At 36.9% G+C, this 18,911-nt stretch overlaps 1 protein-coding gene across 3 annotated transcripts in view; it reads right to left on the reverse strand.

Annotated features, from left to right (window-relative positions):
- Positions 1-2,677: 2,677 nt before the first annotated feature.
- LOC113249219 (gamma-taxilin-like) overlaps positions 2,678-18,911 on the reverse strand; it is a 37,051-nt gene continuing 20,817 nt past the window's right edge. For 2 of the 3 annotated variants that reach the window (XM_026490730.4, XM_057315394.1), the window contains 7 exons: positions 15,725-15,895; positions 13,649-13,843; positions 12,550-12,669; positions 11,023-11,097; positions 8,174-8,266; positions 5,937-6,032; positions 2,678-5,044 (listed from right to left, as the gene is read on the reverse strand). In XM_026490730.4, the coding sequence (XP_026346515.1) occupies positions 4,724-5,044; positions 5,937-6,032; positions 8,174-8,266; positions 11,023-11,097; positions 12,550-12,669; positions 13,649-13,843; positions 15,725-15,895 (1,071 nt within the window). In that variant the 3' untranslated portion in view covers positions 2,678-4,723. The remainder of the gene's footprint in view (positions 5,045-5,936; positions 6,033-8,173; positions 8,267-11,022; positions 11,098-12,549; positions 12,670-13,648; positions 13,844-15,724; positions 15,896-18,911) is intronic. The other variant, XM_044380885.3, reaches the window with a different exon arrangement.

An 18,911-nucleotide genomic window follows, 5' to 3' on the forward strand; every position in this document is an offset into this window, starting at 1 on the left:
GTTGGATTCTTCAGTTGGGCTATTGTGTTTTTCAATGCCCGCCAGGATTTCTGTGGGCTTTTTTGGTGGTTACTATTTCCTTCGTAAATTTCTCATTTGGTTCTTGCACTGTTTTCCTAATTTCATTAAGCAGTCTGCATGTGTTTTTTTCTAGTTCTCTAACCTTGCTTGAGACGATTATTCTGAATTCTTTGAGACTTTACTGATATCCATTTCTTTACTGTTATTGGACCTGTATAATTTTCCTTTGAAACTTACTGATATAATGTTTACCTGATTTCTTGTGACCTTTGATCCCTTACATTGGTATTTGTGCATTTGAGTAATGAGCTTCCTCTTCCAGACTTTACAGGTTTACTTTGCCAGAGACGGTTCATCACAGTTCAGTTTGGGTTCCTGGATATATCTGCTGGTAAAGTCTTCGAGCAGGTGGGGCCTACTCTTACAGCGTATTTTTTGGGATAGACATGGGGTGTGGGAACAGGAATGTGGGGTGTGTCTTTGACAACAGTTGGTTAGGACTAGTGGCTTGGTTCCCTACAAAAGTGAGGCTGTAGGATGGGATCTGTATTGCCTGGATTCTGTGGCCAGACTTCCATTGGTAGGACTGGGTACCATATTCAGTGTAACTATGAATTAGCTGCCTTCAACAGGAAATGAACCATGGCCTGTACAGCTAGCTCATCATTAGAGGGTCCATATGATGCCTGCACTAAATTTCCTGGTTAGAGGAAGCCACCTCTTTTGTTCTGTATTTGGGGAAGACCAAAGTCTGTGCTCTCTTTTCAAGTGCTACTGTACCGTACATACAGCTGTTGAGTGGCCTGCACAGCTTCCCATGTGCTGTCATTAGGTTTCCTTATAGGACAGGTTGAATGAACTCTGTATTCACTGATGAGTGGCACTAAAAATTAGCTTCTGTCCCAGGCACAGTGGGGGAAGGAGTTCTAAAGCCAGTAGACCTCTTCATTTATCGTCTTAAGGATCCAACTGGAATCCCAGTTTCCCTGGCTGAGGCGGGCCACTGACTTTGTTCTGCAAATTACTGGTTCTGTCAGCTTCAGAGTTCAGGTGCCACTAGACCTATACTCTGTAGGTCAAATGGGGCTGGAAGACACTCTCCACAGCAGCTGTGGTGGTGATTCAGCACCTTTACTGCAGTCAACCAGGCTTTACAGCTGGCAAAATTCATTTTAAGGATGTACGTTACATACACCTGCCCCTGCCCAGTTCCCTGATTAGAGCGTACCTCCAACTTGGCTCTGCAGATGAGCAAAGCCACCAGTTGGGAATATTACTTGGGCACTGCAAGTATGCACTCTGTCAGCCAAGACTCCTGCAAGACCCTCTCCCTTCCCCATCACAGATTCCCAGTAACTGGGCCCTGCACTCTCTACAGTGTGAGATCAGAGTAGTGGCTCTCACAAAGTGACCTGTAATGCAGGCAGCAGGGAGAGGGGTGGGGCTGGTTGTCCACCCTGGGTTCTCTCTTCCCACTGGAGGAACCATAGGCTCAGGGAGACTTCTCCTCATGGTGCTGCAACTGGCCTGGGGGAAGGACAATGAGATCAGCAGGTAGCGTTTCCTCTGACACTTGCAAGGAAATCTGTCATGGTCTCTGAGGTGCGGGGAGGTGCCCCAGCCTCACCTGCATATTCTAGGATTCTCTCAGTGGTGTCTTGCCCATGAAGAGCTCTTGGTGGTTCTTGTGAGGGGGAGTGAAACAGATAATGACCTATGCTGTCATCTTGGGGTGTCACTCACTTCCTGTTTGTTTCAGGAGCAAACACTTTTGCACATTTGCACCATTTTACATTCCCCTAAGCAATTTACAAGAGTTTCAATTTCTCCACAATGTCTCTTATTTTGCCATGTTTACTACAGTTATTTGGCCCAGTGAATATGAAGTGGTTTCTCATGATCTTGATTTGCATGTCACCAGAGATTACTAATGTTGAGCTTCATTTCATATGGTTAAGTAATGACTACACAGGGTCTTACAAATAGGGGAAATAGCTATGCAAGTCCTTCTACCAAGTTTTCAATTGTCTTTTTGTTCTATCTTCTAAATAGAATACCCTGATCAGACACGATTTAGAAATATTTTCTATTTTATAGATTACTTTTGCAACTTACTAGATAATGTTGACATAGATGTCTTAAAATCTGGTTGTTTCAGGGCAGGGCCAGACTCCTGGCACTTTCCGTGATGTTATTCTTGACTTTTTTATGTTTTAACTTGTGCCTTAACAAGGTACTCAAATATTAGCTTTCTCCCAGGTTGTTCAACTAGAAAGTAGACTGACTTACTTGCTTACATAGGATATGAACTGTACATCTTATTATCAATTACTTCAATGAAAAGACACAAAAAGACATTCTATATACAAGTGCCTCTTTGTAAAGTCTGCTAGGACTAGAGAAATTTATAGTTATACCATATACATCATCCACAATCATGTACTTTATAAGGGGAAGGGGGAGTACTTATAGTGCTCTGCTGGAATAAAATTCTTTTTTACAAATCAGGAGGTAATCTCCACCCCTTGCTTATTTAATTGTGCAATAGTTACTTAGCTGTGTTTTAAGACCTGAGAAATCAGCTATTTAGAACAATTATGTTTGAGCTTGAATGTTATAAGCAAAGTCACATTCAGTATAAAGAATACACAGATGCTGTTAATCATTACATATTTATTCAACCTTAGCAGAGTAGATAAAATAAGATTCACATTAGTGAAAACTCTCTACAAAATGTCTTTGAAAAGCAAAATATGGCTGCTTCATCAATTTTATATCTCATGAAAGATGAGAGCTGTAAAAAATAGAGCAGTTTATTTAGCACTGCATCCTTTTTTTGGGTTATTTTCAGTTACAGTTTGAAAGAGGTAGATATTTCTGTTAACACCTGAGAGATGAACTGTAATAACCAGGTGTGATAAGACAGTTAATACATAATTTAAAACTACTGGTCTCATGACCACAAAATATATTCCCTACACACATGAAGATGAAATGCCTGTTTTTGTACAACCATGTTTTTTCTACACCTTGGAATCCTTGATTTTACAACTCTGGGGTTGGGGGAGGGTTCCACGAAATGGTGTAACCAACATAATTTAACTGATTGCAACATTTAAACTTTTTCTGGGCCAGCTACAAGGTTTTTAAACAGGGCTGACAGGCAAAGGTCAGGTAGTAAATATTTAAGTCTTGGTCAACTCAACATTTGTAGTATGAAAGCAGCCCTAGCCAATACAGAGATGGTTTGAGAACTCCTATTCCAGAACAGAGTACATACTGCACATACTACAAAGCAATTTGGAAGGGAATTCTTGTCATAAGGTTCTTTTAATCTTGCTAACCAGAGAAAATATTCTGGAACGAAACCAAATGCTTTCCAAACAAAATGCAGACCTTATGAATGTCTTATAATATTTCATGCAATAATATCTAACATAAACCTACTAAACACAAAACTGTATAGCACATGGTCTGAACCACACAGCTTTCGGTCCAACATTTACCTTCCACACAAAGCAAGTGCCACACAGAAGTGTGGCAGCCACATAACTATCTTAGTAAGATGTTAAGACCTTACATGCAGTGGGGTTCTGGTGCAATATGATAATTACTATTACTTCTGAGGGAAATTCTATTTGTGACACATAAGCTTCACTTCCCCTCAAAGTAGTGTGTTGAAGCCTGATGGAGAGACTTTTAAAAAGTTCTGGAAGGATATTGTTTGGTTTTGCTCATCCTGGCAGACAAACAGTATCAAGTTTCATGTAAATTTCTTTTCTTTCACTGTCTGGCCCTTGATTATCATGGTCAGTGGTGAAAGTTACAAGTACCTCATGTTCCTGGCTGTTTTACCTATTAGGTGATTTGCACTTTTCAACCCATTTTAGGTCATAAACATGACAGGAATATATAAATAAGGCTAGGTTTTGAACACTGAAATAACAAAGTAAGGAACAAAATTACAAATTGCAGAAATTTTGTCGTCATGAATGCAGGGAACTCAATACTCATTTTTTTTTAACGTGTTTTAAGCTGAAACCAAAGCAGTAGAATGATTTTTAGTGACTCAAGCATGAATCAGTTTGTCCAATTACTTGCCTGCATATGCTATTTTCTTTACAAAGGACATCTTCTGTTATACATATTGTACCACAATCTTGCAGGCATCTCAATTTGCAAGTGATGAAAATATTATCAAAAAACCTCATCTATATCAAATTTGCTTTGCTTATTTCATATCCCACACTTGAGCTTTATTTTCACATGGCATTTAAATAAGCTGCTAGACAAAACTAATCATTCTTATATTTTCCTTCTTTGTATCAATGGACTACAGAGTTTAAATTAGTATTAGTTTTCACATTGGGAAAGCAATGACAACTTTCAATTTAACTATAATTACACAAGGGGCAGGGTTAAGGCAAACGAAAAAGTGAAAGGATTAGGCAATGAACACATGTATTCCAGTGAAGGGGACGGTAAGGCAGGTGTGCAGTACAGCTGTGGAAAATGTATACATTAAAACAATGCAAAACTGCTTAGCAGCCTCCTGTACCACACAGTCCAATAGTTTTTGAAAAATACAGATATCATAGAAAAAGTTAAGAACATTCACCACAAAACCAACAGTAACTAACACAGAAAAGTTACACAAAATACCACTCAACAGAGTAATCACACTTCATGTTAGTCAACTGAATCAGTGCCTGGAAGAGACCATGTACAGAGAGTCTTTGGAACTGCTTTGTGTTTCATTTGCTCCCTCAAGCTCAGCATCCAGACAGACTCTTCGAGTTTTACTAAAGGTACTTTTCAACTCTTTCTGAGAAGCAAGAGCAGTGCAGGACGGAATGACAGGACCAGCTAAATCTACATCCACTGCATTTACAGAGACTCGCTCTTCCAGGACTTCCACCTGCTCCCTGAGCTCATTTCTTTCCATCTGGAGAGCTCTACACAGCTTCTCTAACCTTTCCAGTTTTATTTGAAAGGACTTGTATTCTTTATCTCGGACAGCTTTCTGAGGGGGGAAAAAAGGATAGAAATCATGTAACCATTCTACATGTAAATACAAATTATATTATTGCATAGAAAAGAAAAGAAACTTAAGAAATTTGTGCTATATTGTAAACTATATTTTGTTCTCTATTGAACGTTCCTCTATACTGATATTCTATAGCAATGCAAAAAGTTAAATATCCTTTTTTCACATTTCTTTAAAGTAACCAAAATCCACTTCTTGATTGCAAGTATCTACGTCAACTTAACAAAATTCAGGATTTTAATTAAAATGCTTATTTCTTCAATATTTCTTCCTTTCTACCATTTTTAACCCTAATATTTCTTTTCATGAAATGTTAAGTACTCCAATCCAGTTCAGGTGAAAAATTCAGTAATCACAAATGAAATATACTTCACAGCTTTCTTTATAGCAAACCTTATAAAAAATACTTAGCTGACTTTGTAAATGAGTAAGTGAAGATACAAAATCAACTGAGTTAAAAGTCTGTGCTCTGTCCCCACGAAATCTTCCCAGAAAAGCTGGGATTCTCAAGTTATCGACTTCTAAACCAACAATAGGAACATATGATGGACACTTGTTAGAAATGCAAAATTTTAGGCCATACCTCAGATCTAATGAATCAAAAGCCATGGAGGGGGGACACAGTTTAACAAGACTTAGTCTGTATAAGCTAGGTTTGCTATAGAGGAAAGCAAAATCTAGTTACATTATAGCTGTCTATAACACAACCCTGAGCTAATAAGTTGAGGAAAGAATTATGATCCCTCACCTAAGACAACCTAACTTACTACAGGCAATAGACCACGTAAGTAAACCTTCAGAAGTTCCAGCCTGCCTTACTACTGAAATAAATGAGTGTTCACTGTTCCTTCACATAAAGCCTTCTTACCTCTTCAGCCATTTGCAGAAGAACTTTATTATTATTTTCCCATTTGGTACGCCATATTATCATTTCTTTTTCCAGTTTTTTAATTTTCTTCGTCATCTGTGAATCAACACAATTGCAAATTTAAATTCTAAATTGCATTCCCTGACCCACCAAAAAAATATTTTATATTATTCCTCCCCTCCCTCATCAGCGCACTTGCTTCAACCAGCTGATAGTGGTGCATGTCTTGACTGTTATTAGCAGAACTAATAGAGTAGAAGGCCCTATAGGGGTGGCAGCAGGAACCAAAGTAGGAAGGAGTTTCATATTATAAGAAAAACAACAAATTTGATATCCTCAATTTCAGTGGAAGCCACACATGGAAACTTCAGATACCACCACACTCTGAACTCTTTCAGTTGACACTGGAGTGCAATTTATTCCAGCTAGAGGTACCAAGAGATGGGACCACCTTCTCCCTAAATTGTATCAAAAAATGTCCATGATCTTGAGGTTTTTGTAGAGACAGTACACTAACCTAATTCATCAGATTCTGGGAAAGACAGATATTCTCAGTCCACAAAGACATTAAGAATCTAAAACCCTATCAAGTATCAGAAGTAAAGGCCAGATAATTCAGATGAGTGATCAGGAAAATGATACTGAAATTACTAAATCCTTAGCTTTTACCATCCTCACAACTCACAAGACTATTCTATTTCAAGGCTGTATTAAAGACAAAAAGGGGGGTAAAAATAAGAGTGTTCTTAAATTAATGCTATATGACTCCAATTCTCTGAAATTCAAAATCAGATTCAATTATGCCCATCAATAACCCATATTTCCAATATTCCTTTAGTGTTGCCCTGTTCCAAGTAAAGACACCACATCAAGCGCTGTTAACAGAAATTAGGATAAGACAGAGCCAATGCCCTGTACCACAAGTAATCATCCAGGAAAGTACCACAAGGCAGGGTAGGACAATGGCTGTGGAAGGAGCTCCTGAAAGATCTTACATCAGTGCTACCACCTGGTATCTCTACAAGCACTAGCAACTATCACACAGAAATGTGTTCCAATCCAGTGAGTTCACCAGAATGGTAGCAAACTCAGGAGTCCCTGTCCTAAACTACTCTGCATCAATGACACTCATGTGCTAGATCCCAACTAACACTTTCTCTGTCCGGAGGAGTTTCCCTTCCATTGGAGCACTCAGGTGAAAGGACTGGTAGGCACAACCAATCTGCTACTTGACGAATTCTACACAGTACTGAGTATTAAAATACCTGATGGTAGTAACTGGAGTACTTAACATGGCTAAGCGGTGTTTGAAAAACAGCAGATACTTTGTTATTCCCATTCTCAACAATGAAGGAACAGAAAACTTAAACAACTTATCCAAGGTCTAGCGTAAGTGATGACGAAGATTATTAACCCGAGAAATTTGAGTAATGAGCATGTTCTCTCAACCACCGTGTAAGAGCTAATAACAGTCATGCCTGATATGTATTGAATGCCTACAAAATGCAAGCCTTACTGTTACTTATCCTCTATTGACCACCATTTCTTTTTCAATCCCAATTTTAAAAGGGGAAATGCCAAGCTAAATTGCTCGCCCCACAGAAGTTACACAATGTAAGTAACAGAACTCAGTTCCAAGTCCATGCTCCAAACCAAGGTGGCTGTTTATTTGGGGAAAAGGCAGGTAACTGTACCCTAAAGTTGCCACTTAACTCACATTCTGAACTTAAATACCCAATACATTTTTCTACACTGAGTTTTAACAGTATTTTTATATTTTATAAGGACATCTGTCCCTGTATATTGTATGTATAAAGATCAAATATAAAAGAGTAAAAACACATTCAACTTACCTAGATCCTCAGAAATAATCTATTTCAACCAAAATACATAACTTCCCCTAACTGATTTTTAAAAAAATAATTTATATAATACTTTGTGAAAGAACTAGGTGGGGACCATCTGAAGTGATTTTTTTAAAACAAAATCTACTTCTAACTTGTAAGTTGTCTTTAATAAAAGAATTATTTTTAATGATGACAGTATTTTCAGAGCATCAGGATCATGAGCAACTTGGGGTAACTTTAGGACAAAATGTCTGAGTATGCCAGGTGAAGATCAGGAAAGACAAAGTTAAGATCATATCAGTTCAATATAAACTCATCCAAATACTAATTATGCTTAAAATGAGCTCAAATAAATTTAATGGTAATATTCTACTAAAATCATGTAAATACCTTTTCCATTTCCTGCCTGAAGGTTGTAAAGAGTTCATTGCTTTTTGCCATGGTTGTCTGGAATTCTTCAAACTTATCCATATAAAGAGAAAGCTACAGAAAAAAAGTACCAAATATTCTAAGTTCCAGATAAGCAGATTTAGAGTCCCAAAGACTTGCAAAAGAACGTAATATGTTGAAACATTAGTTACTTGTTCTAAGTGCTACAAAGACGAAGAAATGCTCTGAAACTTTTGAAATCTTACTGATTTAATCTAACTATAAATTTCTGAAATATTCAAACCTTTACGAGCTGTACTATGTCAATTATAATGAAAACTAAAAATTTCCTGTAACTATAAATTTCCTATAACTATAATGCTTTATGCACTACCCATGCTGTCCATACATTTGAAAAACTTCTTGGGAAAAAAAAAATCTTTCTTTTAGATCAGTAGCCTGTATAGTCCTTAGCTTGATACCAAGGTTAGATCTTTCCTTAATGTAGGCAGGAAAATAAAACAGCAGCTGAAGAATAGTTTGGTTGGAGGACAGAGAATTTAGTGAAAGTATAGTTGATGAAAAGGAAAGCTAAATTAAGGTAGAGATGCCAATATTTCTTTTAATGCCCACCCTCAAGAAATTTTTAAATTGTAGCTGGGAAGATACTGCTAACTAAGCAGCCCAAAGAGAATACAGCATGCTGAGTCACTTTTTTTTTTTCCCTCAGAAAAGGAGCTGTAGCAGAGGGCAGGAACATGCATAGTGGTGGCCAGAACAGAAAGCTTACATAAGTGAGTGCTGAGCTAGGCCTCAGGGTGGGCTGTAGTGTTTCATGTAGACCAGGGGATACCATTTGGATAACATTTCCAAATATGAATGTAATTAATTTAATATAAATATGACATACATATTCTATGTTACGTTATGTATTACGTGTAACTATAATATATGATTATATTATGTGTTTTGCCCAAGAAAAGAATAAAAGGCCATCAGAGGCCCAGAAATAATATAAGTGATATCTTTCCATTTTCATCAGTACCTTATGAGAACTAAGAAACAGAACACATGAACATGATGAGGAAGGGACATGATGTGGTATGATGGAACCAGGTCACCGAGTTATCCCATGTAATGGGTTATATGGGAAACAGCACTTAAAAGCAAGTTCTGCTGCACATGGGAGGGAGAAACAGAGTAAAAGGAGTGTAGTTACCAGTAACAGGGTAGACAAGATGACTATAAGATAACCAAATCACTTCCACAGAAAGGGGAAGGCAAGGGCCAGGCTGAATAGAAACTCAGTAGCAAAGTGGAAAACACTGTGGAAGACTTAGCAGCAGTCTGTAGAGGGACACACAATGACAGGGCTTCCGAGGGTGCTGGTCTGCAGTCGGAGCAATGGTGCTGCTCATGGAGACAAAGAGAGCAGTTTAGGCTAGAAGTTATGGCAGTCTGCACATGGAGTACACGTACTAAAGATGGAACATCCAAGTAGACAGTCCCATTTGAGAGTTCAATGCTGACCTGCACTGGATAGTTAGTAAGTGGCAATGACCATCACACCTGGACTTACATGCCTGCATTATGTTCAACACACACTAATATGACTCCCTCCTCCACAAATGCTGGAAACTGACATGTGAGACTGATTCTTGGAAAGGACAGCTACATTTACAAAGCTGAATAAGGAAGAGGCGACAGCAAAGGATACAAAGTAATGATGAGATAACACAACCCATGGTAACACAGATGTACAGACAAGAAAAGTTGCAATGACAACAGTCCAACAGAATCAGAGCTGCCTGGGAGCTTGGTCAAAGGCCCTTTGCTGACTGATACTGGAAAAATTATCAGTGATCCCACATTAAAGAACACCTTCCAAAGCTGTATATAGACACTGTATGCCTTTCTCCACATGAATCCCCTTTTCCTTTTATATGGACTTCTGAGTGTACAGGACTAATAAGCAGGGGTTTGAAGTTTCTAGAAGCATCCTAAACAGAGTCTGATTGCTCTTCAATTTTCACAGTAAGTGAGGCTACTAGCTTTATCACTAATGTCACATTAAAAACTGTTCCCAAAGCGATAAAGAGCACTCACAGAAGGGTTGCTCATGAACATGTGTGCCAGTCTTAAGATATGAGTCCTATTTTAGAACTAATTAAGAGAGTCCTTATGTTAAACACCGTTTAATAAAATTTTAAAATACGTGGTATTTTTTTAACAAAACATAATTTCATTAACCAAAAGAATAAATTATAAGGATAAATACCTAACTGTTACTGTTTATAAACAACACGTAGATATTAGCAAACTTTCAGAGATGGAAGCATGATCTTTCCTGGATCGTTTCTGGATCGTTTCGTGAAGCAAGGATGAAGCATCTGCTTCCTTTATTCCACACAAAGCAACCACAGAAGTTGGAACTCAAAAACAAAGAATCTCAATTCCCACTTAAAAAAGTACACAGACACACATATACACACTCACCTGCAAATGAACATAGTGAGCATATGCAGCTTTTTAAAACTACACATATAACAAGATATGTATTTTCTGCTTTTATTTTCCTCATAGAACAAAGTTCAAAAGACTCTGGAGAAAACAACTTAGGACAGTAGAAACAGGACACTGAAAACATAGGCTCACCAGCCATCCAGATTTGCTTGGGATTAAGTGCATTCTTTGAGACACAGAACTCACAGTGCTAATTTGAGAAAAGTCCTAGTTAATTTATGATGACTTAGTTACCGTAAATGAAGAGGAACATTCCAAGAGTCAAAAGCTCTATTTTTCAGTTCTAGCTGACATTGGCTGGGAACAAGACGACTCGCAAATTTTACTATCCTCTGTTGTCAAGTTACCTGCTGTTTTAATTGTACTTCTTGCTGTTTCATTTCTTCACATTTGTGCCTCGATTCTGCTGCTTCTTTTAATAACTAGAAAACAGAAATATTCTGGCAAAATAGTAACAGTAATTACACACGTCACTAAAATGTCAAAAGACCAGATACTTAGGTTTAGTGTTCCCTGTCATTATTTTAGCAAGAATCTCAGCTCAAGCATCCTATTGTATCAGCTGCCAAGTACTTCTATCTTTGATCTGCACCACTTGCTAATACTTTGGAATCTGGGAAACATCTTTAAACTTAAGAAGAAAAAGTACCCTGGAGGCATAATAAGATTTATAAAACTCAAGGTTCAATAGTCATGTTAGGTGAACGAATCAGACATCTACACTTAGAAGCACAGAACAGGGCTGGAAATCTTCATGTTATCTAGATGGTTTAGAAATCCCTTCTACTCCATGAGAGAGGCAAGAGGAGGCACGTAGAAAGGGGATACATAGAGCAAAGCAGTGAAAATAGACATCAGGTTTCTGATTACATTTTTAAAAGTGGGGAAGAGAAGGGTGTAGTTTTGGACCTGGGTTTTTAAGAAAATTATATAGTAAAGTTGTACAGTAGGCAGTTGTGAATTTCAGTCTTTGAATTGCTGAAGTAAAATGTCACATATACTACAAATAACCCTTAAAGGTTTGTAAACCAACCAAAAAGTATAATACATGTAATGTACTGAACATATGTATACATACACACGCACGTACACACACACACACCACACACATACAGTTTATACTCCAGGTTGGAAATGAATGGCAACAGTTCCTTCAATTGTACACCAGGTATCATTGTTGCATTGCACTAAAGGTGTCCATGCTTTGAAAAATCCATCTCTCTAAACTCAGTATGGGTTGTTCACATCCTAAGTAAGAATCAGAAACTGAACATCTAGGTTACTTGAATGAAATGTGAAATGCTAGATGGAATAGTCCACAATTTATTTAAGGTAACTTAAGCACATACAGTTTGATTTGCATATGTTAAATATGAGGTTTCACTATGCTTACGATTACCAACACACAAAATAAGATGAGTACATCCTTGGGGGAAAAATGCTGCATGATTAAGGAAATAGAGAATTCTGTTAAATTTTACCAGAAAATTATACCAGAGTTGTTAAACAACCAGTAGGAGACCGTAAACTTGGTGTGAAATGTAAGTGCCTGTAGCTCTTACGTCCTAATTTGCCAATACCTGCCACAACTCTTGCACGTGGTGACTATTACCTAAAAATCAAGATAACACTCTATACATGAACAAAATTATCATCTGCAGGTCTTTCCACTAACTTGGTTTAATTATTTCCAAGTCTATTTTTATAAGGAAATTTCATCTGAAATAAAAAGCAGAATGTATTCTAACATTTCTCAATCTTGACAGTAAAAAACCAACTGCATGCCCAGGTCCATGTAAAATATCGAATGAATTTAAGTATTTTAAATGGTTTGTTTACAATTGTGAAACAATGTTTTTAGGATCAGAACTTACAAACTCTCTCTCCCTTTGGTGTTTTTCATCAGCTTCCTCTATGAGCTGTGTTGTTTGCTGAAGCCTGGCATCCACAAGCTGTTGTTGCAGTTCCTTATGTTTGAACACTTTATCAATATGCTACAGAAAATATAAAATTTCTTCTGTCAATTAATGAAAAAGGGTATACAACTGTGAGGATATACAACACAAGTTAACAATAATTTCCTCCCCTGTTCTTCTTGCTCTTACCACCATAACTACTAATATTGGGTATTTCTGTCCTTGTATTTGCAGAAGCATCTATTTATGTCACCTTGCAAACCACTCTGCATCTAACCCAATCAATGGCTCTAACCCAATCAATGGCTTTGTATTTCCTGCTTCTGCTGTACACTGAAAATTAGGCTCAAACTATCAAAAACAAATAATGCCACATTTTACTACCATTAAAGCATAAATAAAGGCAGAGGAATGTACCGTTTGGAAGAGGCACCCTGTACACTTGAATTCTGAAAGTAACAAAATTTAATAAGCATGTTATCACCAACTTCCTCTTAAGCTAGCTAGCACAGAACTTCCAGACTACTCTCTAAAATAACTGCAACTGTACAGCTACAGATCATTCCTGTAAACTTACTTTGTGTGACAACCAAGATGACTTGGTGTTCTCTTAAAAGAAGGTCCTTTTTTCCCCTCAAAAAGTAAGTAGGTAGACTGCAATGGTACTATACATTGTATTATCATAGATTTATAATGGATTACCATGGAAGTCTGGGATACTGGATACTGGGAGGGCCAAACATTTATTTACTGTTAGGATGTATATGATAAAAAACAATCTGTATGTTAAAATCACAATCTTCCAGTATCACATGGAAAATAAGTACCACTCAACATGTCTTGCAGAAAGTACCTCACACAAATCCATAGACCCCTGGGTCATCAGTGATGATCCCCAATTCGTCCTTCAGTTCATAGTGTACCTAATACTTTCCTAATGAATGCCTGAGTACTGCCCATGAGTTTTAGAATATTTTCCTGTGATGGGAGTCTTTAGTAATGAATGGCGGAAAGTTTTTCAAAGTACCAAGATGCTGAATAAACAAAACATCTTTACCTCCTCTCTCAGTGCATACTGTTCAACCAGCTTCTTCAGCTTCTCTCCTAGTTCAGTGTTTTCCTGGCGGAGTTTGGCATTGTGTATGTCATGTTGTTCCAGCTGTGCTTGGATTTCATTTAAAGTAAACTGGAAACGTGCAGTTGCTTCTTTACGATGTTCTTCTTCTTCTTGTGCCTGCTGCGTATTTTCTTCCTTATTAACCAAAATAATTTCTGTTACTGGTATAGAATAAACTTATACATAAACTGCTCATAATTCTATATCGGTTCATGTAATCCTGCCCCCAAGTACTGTTTCTCACCTACAACTCCTTCTCCTGATCTATGACCAGAAAACTCTCATTTAAAAGCAAACATATTTCCTAAGTAGATAATCAGAGAGAAAAAACTGCCCTGCTACAAAATACTGTTTACTGACTATGCAGACCTTACTGCCCAAAGCACAAGTAAGGAGCTTCTCCACACAGATTCTTTCCCATTATTTTCCCAACTATTCTCCTCATTACTTTGGCAGGGCTTCATTCTCTATCAGTCTGAAGAGAGAGGTTGCATCTAGAAGCCTTCTTTTTGAGTGACACCTTCCATTCCCTAAGAGTCAAGGACAAAATGGAATCTTTATTTTAAAAGCTTATTCTCCCAGTACTCATCACAACACATGTCCTCCTTAATACCCAGCACTGGGTATTATACACAACTAATGAATCGCTGAACAAAACAAAAACTAATGATGTACTATATGGTGGCTAACATTAAAAAAAAAAAAAAAAAAAAAAGCTTACTTTCCATCCTTCCTAGGATACAAGCACAAAAGACCTTTACCTGAACAATGATCAGTCTGGTCAAAATGTTACTTTGATATAAGAAGAAAAAAAATCTACTTTCATTAAATCCAAACTTAAGGCTTCTAAAGGGAAAAACAAAAACAAAAACAAACCCCTCACACCAGACAACGATTCATTACCTAAGTTGTCTTACATTCCAGGTTCTTGGGAGTTTGCTGTGACAGAGGTAATCAGAGACCCCACTTAATCAAAATCCTACTCCATTTTTACCCGCTTAGCTACTGTTAGCTAAGGTAGGCACATTCCCATTATAGATGGCAGATTCTTTCTAGAGTCTCTCTTCTTATTCCTTCTTCCCTGGTCACACAAATATTGATACCTGTTCCCTCTTCCTTTATGTATAAAATCATACACTTTATGTATAAAATCATATGCATACATGTATACACACATATATATATATAATCCTTTTTATATACAAATAATCAAATAACCCCATATATACACACACACACACACACACACATATATATACACACACACATTTATATATATAACTCTACATATAGGATTATTTATTTATATATAGGACTATATACATTTATATATACTTTTTACATACATACATACGTACATAAAATCAGCCTAGGTTTAAGTACTATTCTGTAGTATTTAGCAACAGAACAGCTGAAGATTGGCAGAAAATACTTAGGCACACTAGCCAATCAGTATGTACAGTAAGGCTCTGCAACCTGTTTGTCCTTCTTAAACTCATTTTGATTCAAGTCTATACGTACTAGTCTCTTCATTTCAGCTAAGCACTTCATTTCTTACCTAAGAAGAACATGGTAATCAGCTAAATTAATGATCAGCAGAATAGATGGTGACCTTGAGCTTCCTAATAAGCCGGAAAGCTGTGGACATAAACATCGATACCATCTAGATTCCCTGTGATCAATTATAAGGAATACACACTACAGATCTCTTCCTTAAAGCTGAAACCATGAGTTGGATAGAGAGAGTGAGTCTTAGATTTATAGTGGACTCACATACAGCATTAACTCAGGCAAAAATGAATAAACAAGTAAGCAAGGTAGTATGTCCTTGAGGACCCCACAAAGTCCTCTGCTCAGGAACCTAACCTACCAGAGCAAGTGTACCTAGAAGTATGATCAATCAGCCATTATTACAACCAAGTTCCACTACAGCGGAAGAAGAAAGTATTTACTTCAAACACATACATAGGGATTATAAAATCATCCTAATGATCTCCCAAAAATGAACAAACTAACCTTTAATGCCTTATTGTGACGCTGAAGTTCCCTGCAAAGAGACTCTAGTTTGCTCCTTGCCAAGACAGCCTTGCTGTGTTCACTCTGCAAGTGAACTTTCTCTTTTATGATCTGGGCTTGTTTCTTCTGCAGAATCTTCATTTGCTTCTGAACATTCCTGCTCTCCTCCAGCTAAAATTAACAACAAGCACTTTATATGTTTACAAAGTAAAGTAAGAACCTCTGAGTTACAGTTGGCAGAACTGGAAGTACCATTATGGAACCTTTTCTACTCCTCTCTTATTCAGTTTAGACATAAAAAAAGTATGCAAATAATTTAGTGTATGAAGAACATTGACCTCAATGTCTATTTTTTTAATTAAAAACAAAAACAGATCTTTTAGGAAAACGTCTTACGAATGCACACCATCTGGTTTTGCTTTTCTACAAGAACATAGGAAAACACTTTATTGAAAAAATTAGCAGCTCTTTTTGAGTGACAAGAAGGCAATTATAGACTTAGAGCAAATTATATGAGTCTTGCTGACAGGACATTAAAGCTTTCACGAAGAAAAATATGTTGACAAATGTTGACTTATCAAACACTTACAGGTGGGACACCTGGGTAGTTCAGTCAGTTAAGCCTCGGACTAGGTTTTGGCTCAGGTCTAATCTCATGGGTCATGGGATCCAGCCACTTCCTGCTTGGTGCTCAGCAGGGAGTCTGCCTGAGATTCTCTCTTCCTCTGCCCCTCCCCGCACATGCTCTTGCACTCGCTGGCGTGCTCTCTCTCAAATAAATAAATCTTAAACACTCTTGGAGGCAACATGTTTACAGTTACTAAAAATACTTCCATTGAAATTCCTGCTGGAAAAGAATAATTTTGCTCTTGAATCTTACTGTGGTCTATGAGTATAGCATTTAAACTGGTAATTCATTAACAGCCAGAATACAAATAACAAAACAGCAGTAAGTACAGGGAAAACAATTACTTTAAATGTAAATGGACTAAATTCTCTAATCAAAAGACACAGAGTGGCCAAATGGATTTAAAAAAAAAAACAAAACAAGACTTAACTAGCTATTTGCTGCCTACAAGAGCCTCACTTCAACAGTAGAATGCACTGGACTGAAAATGAAGGAATGGAAAAAATAGTACATGAAAACGGAAATAAAAAAAAGCTGGGATAACTATACTTACATTACTAATTATTATGGCTTTCACTTATAGCCAGGAGGCAAGATTATTCTCGTAGTGTGGTTTGAAGATCAGGGCCTAAGAATTGGGTTTCTCAGACAACCAGAATCAACAGCTGTAGTTAATCGTATTTTTGTGCTATCACTTGCATGGTCTCCTCTATCAGTTATTATATTTACTGGAGCCCTCTGTATTTTTTTCTCGCTAAATCTAGCTGAAGATTTGTCAATTTTGTTAATCTTTTCAGAGAACCAGCCTAGTTTCATTGATCTTTTCTACTGCTTTTTGGTCTCTTTTTCATTTGTTTCACTTCTGATCTTTATATTATTATCTTTATGTATTTCTTCCTGCTAACTTTGGGCTTTGTTTGTTCTTCTTCTAGTTCCTTGAAATGTAAACTTAGGTTGTTTGCTTGAGGTTTTTTGAGGTAGGCACAAATTGCTATGAATTTCCCTCTGAGAACTGCTTTTTCAACCCATAATCTGATATGATGTATTTCCATCATCATTTGTCTCAATATATTTAAAAAATTCCCTTTGATTAATTTTAATTCCTTTACTGATCCACTGTTCAGCACGTTATTTAACCTCCACACATTTGTGAACTTCCCACTTTTGTTCTCCTGATTTCTAGTTGTATACCATTGTGTTTGGAAAGGATGCTTGAAATGGTTTTAATCTTGTTAAATGTACTAAGACTGCTTTTATGGCCTAATATCTATTCTGCAGAATGTGCCATGTACATTTTAAATGAATGGGTATTGTGTTGCTTTAGAATGGAATGTTCTGTATATAGCTGTTAAGTCCACCTGTTTTACTGTGCTATTTAAGGCCATATTCTCTTACTGATTTTCTCTGTGGATACTTTGTCCATTGATGTAAATAGGGTATGAAAGCCCCTTGATGTTATTGTATTCCTATTAACATTCTGTTAAATGTTTGCTTTGGGCTCTCCTACGTTGTGTACGTAGATATTTAAAAATGTTATATCCTCTTGTTGGACTGATATTTGACTATGAAATGCCCTCATCTCAGTTTTTTATTTTAAAGGCTATTTTGTCTGTTTTGACTATAGCTACCCCAACTTTCTTTTGGTTTTCATTTGAGTGGAATGTCTTTTCCCATCCCTTCACTTTTGGTCTGTGTGCAACCTTACATTTTGTTATTCTCTTGTACACAGCATATAGACAACTCTTGTTTTTTGTTCTTTAATCCAATCAATTACTATGCTTTTTGATTAAATAATTTAGTCCACTTATATTTCAAGTAATTATTGATAGGTATGTACTTAGTGCCATTTTGTTAACTGTTTTCTGGCTGTTTTGTAGTTACTGCATTCCTTTCTTCTTCTGTTACTCTCTTCCTCTGTGGTTTGGTGACTTTCTTAAGTGGTAGGTTTACATTCATTTCTCAATGTCTTTTGGGTATCTACTACAGATTTCTGTTTTTTGGTTACCAAAAGGCTTGCATATAATATCATACATAAATGTGTGTGTACCAGATTAAGTTGATAACGTGAGACGGAAAATATTTGAAAGCTCCACATTTTAATTCTCTCTGCATTTTACGTTTTTATATCACATATTTCATCTTTTATCCTGTCTACCCTCTCAGTAATTATATTGTATAGTTATTTTTACTACTTTTCTCTTTTAACCTTTATACTAGCTTTATAACTGATTAACCCACTGCCTTTAGAGCCTTTAGCCTTTACCTGGGCAATTTATACTTTGCTACGTTTTTATTGCTGAGTAGTACCCTTTCTTTTCAGCTTGAAGACGTCCCTTTAACATTTCATGTAAAGCCAGTTTCTTTATCCTTCCTTCAATTCTGAATAATAGCTTGCCCTGGTAGGTGTTTTTGGTTAGTTAGAAGTTTTTTTTGTTTTTTCCTTTCAGAACTTTGAATATGTTGTGTTACCCCCATCTGGCTTGCAGAGTTTCTCCTAAAAAATCTGCTGATAGTCAGATAGGGTTCCTATGTATATAAGGTGGTTTTGTTTGTTTTTCT

The sequence above is a fragment of the Ursus arctos genome, chromosome Y (genome assembly GCF_023065955.2).
Source record: "Ursus arctos isolate Adak ecotype North America chromosome Y, UrsArc2.0, whole genome shotgun sequence".
Classification (NCBI taxonomy): domain Eukaryota; kingdom Metazoa; phylum Chordata; class Mammalia; order Carnivora; family Ursidae; genus Ursus; species Ursus arctos.